Below are 8,414 nucleotides of genomic sequence, written 5' to 3'. Positions count from 1 at the left end.
ATGCGCTCTCTGTCTCTCTCTCTTCTCTCCCACCCACCCCATATCCCGCCCCAGTTTGGGGGCGATAGGGCTGAGGTTTCTGTTTCTCCTCCTTCCCTCAGGCAGGCGGGGAAAAGGGCGGGAAACCAACTCGCCCCCCCCCCCCGCCCGCCCGCGGCATCGTGAGGAGAAGTTTGCCTCTTCCGCCAAAGCAGTGGCGTCGGCGTCAGGGAGGGGGAGGGGACGTGGAAGGTACCGGGGAGGAGGGGGAGGAGGAAGAGCAACGTTGGCGCCACGTGACGCGGCGCAGCCAATGGAGGAGGGGCCCCGCCCCGCCGTGGAGCGAGAGTTGCCGACTGAGGCCGCCGCCTCCTCCTCCCTCCCTCTCCTTTGCCGCCGCCGCCGCTCCTGGGAGTCCGAGAAGGCGGGGTGGTTGGCTGGTTGGGGGGGGAGGGAAGAGGGGAGAAGCTTCCGCCGGGAGGGAGGGGAGGCGAGGCAGGCCGGCTGGCCGGCCGGTGAAGTAGCAGCGGCAGCCCCGGGGAAGAAGAGGAGGAAGGGGGAGCCACCGTCCCCGCCGTGGGAGGCTGAGACTCTCCGGCCTGGCGGGCCCCCAGCCGCCCACCCAGCCGGCCATGCCGAATAAAAACAAGAAGGAGAAAGTGAGCCAGGTCAGGCCTGAGGAGGAGGCGCGGGCTGGAGGAGGTCCTGGGAGAGGAGCAGGCCCCGGGGAGGGTGTCGCTGGCGGGGTGCAGGCAGGCCTGCGGGGGAAGCTGGAGTTTGGGAGGTGGAGGAGGTGGGAAAGGGGGCCTGGGGGTCGCTAGTACTGGCTGGGCTTCGGGGAAGGTGGTCTGAAAAGACACACAGGGCTTGAAAGATGTACCTCCTGAGAGCAGCTGCTGCTGCTTCTTCCCTGAAGATTTGTTAAAACACACGCGTCCCTGTGTACACACGTATACATAAGACACGCGCCTTCCATTATCCGCGCGCCGCGCTTCATTATTTTACGCGCAGGCTCCCACACGGATCTCGAAAAGGGTAACAAAAGGGCAAGAGGCACGAGTTTGTACTTTGGGGGGATAAAGCGACAAAGAGTCTTGTGGCTTTTTTTTTAAAGGACTAACAGGTTTACTGTGGCGCGGGAGTTAAGTCTTTTAGTCGTCGTTGTTGCAGCAGGCTTAGGGCGGCTCAGCACCCCTTGCTTTGAGGTTGGTTTCTGGAGGTGTCGGGTATTCCTTGCTAAAAAGTGGGTGGGTTTCTTTTGGAGGGGAGAGGGGAGTCTATCATGCCAAAGGCTGGCATGGCTAAGGCCAGTGGGAAATACACAACAGAGTTGGTATGGTGGAATCGGTGTTGTTTGTTTATTTATATTTTAATTGGGGCATGTCCTAACAAACTTCCAGATATGCTTGTCAGCTTTCTGGATTTGGCTCTGTCATGTCTTTGCAAAAAGAGGCAATTAAAACAAATGTTAAGGTTTAACATGTCATCCTCCTGCTTGGGTAGGGAAACATATTGGCATCTTGACACAGACATGATTGCCTTGAAGTGAGTGATGTTTAGGCATAAATCTTAAGTAATGCTGCAATCCTATCCACAGGTACTTGGGGGTAAGTGCTGCTGCTTGATGAGATGTATTTTGAATAAGTATACATAGGATCAGGCTGTGTGATTGCCAGATGGAATGGTCCTCCCTCTGTGTGTGGTTCTGGAGGTGGGGAAACTATTGCACAAGCAAAAAATCCTTGCACAGGGCTTCCATTGACTGGGCACATTAAGTAAAACCTGTCCTTTGTCTCCTAATTGACAGGGCAACTGAGGCAGAAACCTGGCCTCTTTCAGACATTCCAAGAAGTCTTGTTTTAGTGCTAAAACTGTGATAAAAGGCTCCTCTTCCACTTAACAGGACCCTTTAGTGTTGAATTCCATGCAACATCTGCACATCTGTTCAGAATTTGTGTGCTTATTGCACTCTGTCTGCTATCTTTTGTATCTCACTGTTACCCCAACAGACAAAAAAGGCTGTAGCACAGGCCAAATAAATCCCAATAAATTTAGGGGAAGAACAAATCCAGGTGCTCTGTGATGGCTGTTAACCTGGGTTCTAATTGTCAGGTGTGTTCTGAAGTGCTGGGAAGGGGAAAGTCTCAGGTCTGGTTTACACTTTAGTCCTGCTGTTATAAACATACAAAGTTATGGGAGTGAGCCTTGAACTTGCATGTCTTCTCTGTTGTACATAGTTTTCAGTTTGAACACATGGGGTCAAAGTTTAAAGTAGACCTCAGGATCGAAGTACTGAAGGTGATGTCATGGATCACCTGTTGCATCTTTGCAACCGTAGGATATATATTCCCTGAGCTTCTTCTGTACTAGCTGTGGCCATCCAGCCTCCTTATAATTCTCCAGGGTTTGAAATTGCTCAGACCCCAGTGTCTCTGTCCAGATTTCTAAGCTGTTCTTAAAAATTAGAAAGCAGTGGTTGATTGCCATAATACTTTCTGCAGCTTTATTGCCCATCCCTGTTCCATCTCCTTTCTGACAGCTTTCCTTGAAATTTCAAAACTATTGCATGTTTCCTTTTACTTGCATTGGGGTACTTGAGCTTGATTTGAAAACTATGCTGCTTGCTAAGAGAGAGTAAATGGAAACCTAACATCTTCTCTTTTATAGTAAGCATGTGTTGCCATTTATTTTATTTCATGGATTTTGTAACCGAAATTGTACTGTTTCTTTTTCTAAGTAGGGGAAACTTACATGTCTCTGTAAATTTCAGGAACCTCCGAAAGCAGGGAAAAGTGGGAAAAGTAGCAAAGATGTGCAAGATAATCTGGACATGGAGGTAAATGTTACAAATTTAAATGTTTTGCTTTCTTTCAGAAATGTTTACACTGATGTTTTATTAATTCCTTTGCTAATATTTGGCAGTGCTTTTCAGTCCCTCTTGTGATCACTAGCAACTTCTCAGTTAAAAACTAAAAAGTGAAGTGCCTTAGTGACCTTGTTTTGTGAGAAGTAGTAATGTGAAGTTCTCAAAGTGTGATTAAAAATTGTTTCTCAGCGTTTTTCTTTGTAGTTAAGAAATTCAGTTCTGACCTGTATGCCACCTTTAAGAGTAAAACTCTCTCAATGGGGCTTGTTCTCTTTACCATGAACTTCTGGGTAACTAGGCAAACTGCTGTTTGTTAGCTCTCCCTGCCCCCCAATCTGAAATACGGGAATAAGAGAGCTGGTTTACCTTACAGGAATGTTGTAAGAAATCTTGAGATAATACACTTCAGGTGCTTTGAACATTTAGGAAAATTGTGCTACAATGTTTGGGGATCTATATTTTTGCCTTTTAAAAGTATGGTGGTGTACCAGTTTTTAATAGAGTAGACCCATTGAAATTAATTGGCATGACTAACAGGTCCATTAATTCCAGTGGGTCTACCCTGAGTGGACGTTAGTTGGATGCAGTGCATAAAGGTAAAGGTACCCCTGCCCGTACGGGTCAGCCATGTCCGACTCTAGGGTTGTGCGCCCATCTCACTTAAGAGGCCGGGGGCCAGCGCTGTCCGGAGACACTTCCGGGTCACGTGGCCAGCGTGACGAAGCTGCTCTGGCGAGCCAGCACCAGCTCAGCACACGGAAACGCCGTTTACCTGCCCGCTAGAAAGCGGTACCTATTTATCTACTTGCACTTTGGGGGTGCTTTCGAACTGCTAGGTGGGCAGGAGCTGGGACCCAAGACGGGAGCTCACCCCGCCGCGGGGATTCGAACCGCCGACCATGCGATCGGCAAGTTCTAGGCACTGAGGTTTTACCCACAGCGCCACCCGCGTCCCGGATGCAATACATAGACTCTTGGAAATGAATGTCTCATGTGATTCATGACAGACTGCCAAATGTACTGTACCTTCTACAGATTTGTTCTTAAGGCTGCAATCATGTACGCATTTGTCTATACAAAAGTTCCATTGGGTCTTATTTTTCATGAAAGTACAGCTTTCTCATTTTATGTTTTAAAATGATTTGGTTTGGCATTTCTGTGTGCTGACAAATGCTGATTTCAGCACTTGGAATGTGTTACTATTGTGGCATTTTTAGGATGGGCATCTGTCATGGATGCTTTAGTTGAGATTCCTGCATTGCTGGGGGTTGGACTAGATGATCCTTGGGGTCCCTTCCAACTCTACAATTCTTTGATTCTATAAAAAGGCATAGGGAAGTAATATGTCTGTTACTGTTAACATATTCTTTAATGCTTTTGTCAAATCTTTAGCTGAACTACTTAAGCAATGTTTTTAAGCATGATAGAAATAGAAATACTTTATTGTCACTGTGCCACTTGTTTACAGTGAAATTAAATGAGCCCCCCCCCCCCAATCTCTCTATCCTTTTAAAAGTTTCCAAAGTGTGTCAAAAGTGTTTACCCTGTTACTGCAGCCGGATAGTACTCAAAGGGTTTTTAATAGTATGCACTTAGCCTCATTGTATTTCCTGTATGCTGGTGGTGCAGCATGGGTGGGGCCCTGTTGCACCTAATTTTCAACATGACTTGCTAGTGCTGCATGCAAGCAGACTTGCTGTTTCCCAGACGAGAATTAAATCAGTGGGACAGGATAGATACTGTGCCTGTGACTTGGGGCTAGAATACTTGGCTCTTTCTGCCCACTTCCTCCGATGCGTGGGGAGACTAGCTTCTGCTGTGCATGTTGGAAGAAGGGAGTGATTTCTGTGTCAGGTAGACATGTGTTCATATGATCCCTTGTGGCTCCCATAGGAAAATCTGAGAGGAAAATCTGCTTCCCTCGTTATTTCACCAAAAATTATATGCCACTTTATAATAAGGAAACCTCTTTGCACAAATATAAAATATAAAATTAAAAACATTTGAAAGATTATTAAAACCATAGTGGAAAAAGAGATAAAACACCTGCCATTTCCAGAGATTGAAGCGGTGGAGTGATTCTGCAAGTAAACTGGTGCTAAGCAGCTAATGCTTTATATACTAACACCTTGCGTTTGGCCCAGTAGCAAATGGGCAACCAGTGCAGTTCTCTTTAAGCAGAGGTGTTTCTCATCCAGTCAGCTTCTCATTCCTGTCAGCAGCTGGGCTGAAGCACTTTGCACAGTTTCTGGCTCAGGCACAAGGGAAGCCCCACATAGAGTGCATTGCAGTAATCCAGTCTTGAGAAGTTACCAATGCCTAAATTACTGCGGCCAAGCTCTTCTGGTCCAGAAATGAGCGTAGCTGTCGCATCAGTGACAGCCGGTATAAGATTTGCGAAGAGAAGGAGCTGTAGAGACAAACTATGCTGCTGGGGAAAGGAGGATGGAGAGATAATGGCGAATTGACAGCGATGTGGCTGAACATATGGGCCACATTTGCACAATCAGTCAGGATACGCATGAGTGGTGTGCACCCACACATCCCCGCTTTGCTGCTGCTTTAGTCTTCACTTTGTGTGGGTGGTGAAGCAAACCAGGAAATGAAGTTAGCCATGGTTTAAACTTGACTTCTGAATCCTGTCTCATTTTTTATTTATTTTATTTTTACCGTTCACACAAAGGGAGAATCAATGTGGTAGAAAAGGAGCTGTCTGCATGTGCATACAGCTTGTACATATCATGACTTAACAAGCCAGGATTTGATCATGCAAACAAAGCCATGGGATGGCTAGCACCCACAGCAGATAATCTTTCGTTGCTAAAACCACAAGGATGTAACATGCAAGTGTTTCTGCACTTAAATTGTTACTGGCAGAGTAATTGTGCATATTGGAATGTAAGACAATAGTTCAGGTACAATTAAATATTCCATTTTTAAAAAAAAATGTCTGAATACATATTAATCTGTTTTGTGTACATGTACGTAAAAAGAAATTATTTATCAACATACTGGGAACCATTTTAGTCTCCAGTATGAAATTGTGTCTCGTTATATGAAAATATATAGTGAGTGCATATTCTGAAGCGCCATTAATGGCTAAAGGTGTGATGCAGGAAAAGGGCAAAAATTCCTTGCTAAATGAATGTTCTGTGTGTTATACAATGCAGAGCTCTACCAGACTCTCCTGGCGCCATTTCTGATGGCTAGGGAACAAAGGGATACACAGAAACCATACACTTGGATGCTTCCCAGAAAATAGAATCAGCACTACAATCACATATGCTTACACGACGAAGCACAAGTAAATGGGGCAAAGGCTCAGTATGGAAGTTGGCTTCACTTAGCCTTCTTAACAGCAGCTATCCATTAGCTAGGTGGTAAATCTTATATCCGTTCAACTGGTTGTAATGTCTGCGGCGTGCAAAAATCAAAGCTTATTTCAAAAGCAGAAATTGGGTGGTTTGGTGCTTTCCCATGGCCCAATATTCCCTGGCTTAACCTCTCCACCTTTCCCTTCCCCTGTATCTGTCTTGAGTACTTTGGGCTAATTTTACGTATAATCTTAAGCCTCTCTTTCTGGAAATGTACTAGCATATGTTGTTTTGTTTCAAGTGCTTGTGAAAAATGCCAGATTGTGAAGACTAGAGAATGTCCTCTATTCAAAGAACAAGGAGAACACAAGTGGCTGCATCCCACAAATATTTTATTTATAGACACCTATATAAATCTTATAATTTTATTTGAATTCATGGTGGTGCTTACTTTTATGTTATCTTCTCTGTGGATCTGAAAGCACTAGTAAAATGGGTAACATATTTCAAACATCTCATGCAACTTCTCTGAAGTCCAATTAAAAATGAATTCATGGCCAGGGTTGCAGCTGAACTTTTATATTCTGTTAGGCTGGAACTACATAAAGCGGGAGCTGCTTGGCTGATTCCAAAAGTAGAATATATTTTAAAAGTGTGGTGTCGTTACACTGTTGAGTTTTTCTGACACCACAAGCAGCAACTAAGTAGAGCAGGGTGGGAAACGCAGCAGTCTACTGTTGTTTTGTGGTACTGGACTTTACCATCTAGGAGGAGAGGAGGCGATGGAAAGAAGCAGTTTGTTGGTGCAGCAGCTATATCTATTTCTGACCTCATCTTTTTTTAAGTCATCTGCATCTGTCTTGCTTACTTTAGTCCAAATACTGATGGTCACAATTGCATCATATCAGATGTAATTAGTTTAGAGTTGTCATTAAGTAGCCTTCTGTGCATCCACAGACCCTGCTCACAACTGCCCAAAGAGCCTTTGTGGTGTGACTAATACGGTACACCTATTTACAATTCATTGAATATCCTTATTAAAAAGACACCAGGTTCCATGGATCCCCCCCACCTTCATTGCCTGAGGGCAAAATATTAACTTGCATATTCCTTTGGGTCTACACTACTGACAATATTAATTATGCGGGGGGGGGGGGTGACAACAGACCACTGTAGAAGGTAAAGTACACTAGTCATGAGAAAGAAAGTGTTTATTGGAAGAAAATATAAACATAGTTCAGAGAGTGCATCCATAGTCCACTCTCTCCTGAGGTTAAAGCAACTTTTTCTTCTTTAGGAAATACAGAAGTTTCATACTGTTCCCTTTAGGGTGGGCAGGAGCAGCAATGGGGGAAGAGTCTGCTGATGCAACTCTACTTGCTGTTAAGCCCCAACCAGTAAGCTTTTATTCAAAGAAAAATGCTAGTAGGCATTGATTTTAAGTTATACACAGGGTACTTTGATGAGCGGTTTTCCCTCTTTAAAATGAAGGTGACAGCAAAGAGTGTTAAAAATAGATGCAAGCTTGTTGTAAACAAAGTACTGCTTTTTGGAATCTGAAATGCTATGTGTACTTTACCTAATACCATAATGCAGGTACAAAGCAAGTTCTCAATTCTAATTTAAAGGGTCAGGAAAGTCAACGAACTAACCTCTAACAACTGCTCTTCAAGCGTAGTTCTTTCTTCAAAGTCCATGGATTGTAGACTTGCTGAACCTCATGGGTGTTAAAGAGACATATTTAGCCACTTTGCCTCCCTATCCTTTTGGAATGTGTATAGCAGCATACAATATTAAACAAAGTCATTAATCATAGAATTGTAGAATTGGAAGGGACCCCGAGGGTCATTTAGTCCAATGCCCTGCAATGCAGGAATCTCAACTAGATCATACATGACAGATGGCCTCCTACCTCTGCTTAAAAACTTCCAAGGAATGAGAGCCACCACATCTCATGAGAGTCTGTTCTACTGTCAAACAGCTCTTACAGTCAGAAAGTTCTTCCTGATGTTTAATTGGAATCTTTTTTCTTGTAACTTGAATCTCGAGGTCCTATCCTCGAGAGCAGGAGAAACGCCATGTGAGAGGCGTTTAGATATTTGAAGATGACTATCATTTCTCCTCTCAGTTTCCTATTTTCTGGGCTAAAAATACCCAATTCCCTTACCCATTCCTCATAAGGCTTGGTTTCCAGACCCTTGATCATCTTGGTTGCCCTCCTCTGCACATGTTCCAGCTTGTCAATAGCCTCCTTA

The 8,414-nt window shown here is 44.6% G+C and overlaps 1 protein-coding gene across 6 annotated transcripts in view; it reads left to right on the top strand.

The window, feature by feature from the left end:
• Positions 1–435: 435 nt before the first annotated feature.
• PPP2R5C (protein phosphatase 2 regulatory subunit B'gamma) overlaps positions 436–8,414 on the top strand; it is a 77,397-nt gene continuing 69,418 nt past the window's right edge. For 3 of the 6 annotated variants that reach the window (XM_028708501.2, XM_028708344.2, XM_028708094.2), the window contains exons 1-2: positions 437–647; positions 2,750–2,815. In XM_028708501.2, coding sequence (XP_028564334.1) covers positions 612–647; positions 2,750–2,815 — 102 coding nt within the window. In that variant the 5' untranslated portion in view covers positions 437–611. Of the gene's footprint in view, positions 648–2,749; positions 2,816–8,414 lie in introns of all 6 variants that reach the window. The other 3 variants (XM_028708643.2, XM_028708181.2, XM_028708261.2) reach the window with 2 other exon arrangements.

Source organism: Podarcis muralis, chromosome 1 (genome assembly GCF_964188315.1).
Source record: "Podarcis muralis chromosome 1, rPodMur119.hap1.1, whole genome shotgun sequence".
NCBI classification, from domain to species: domain Eukaryota; kingdom Metazoa; phylum Chordata; class Lepidosauria; order Squamata; family Lacertidae; genus Podarcis; species Podarcis muralis.
This window is presented reverse-complemented; position numbering and strand designations above follow the sequence as displayed.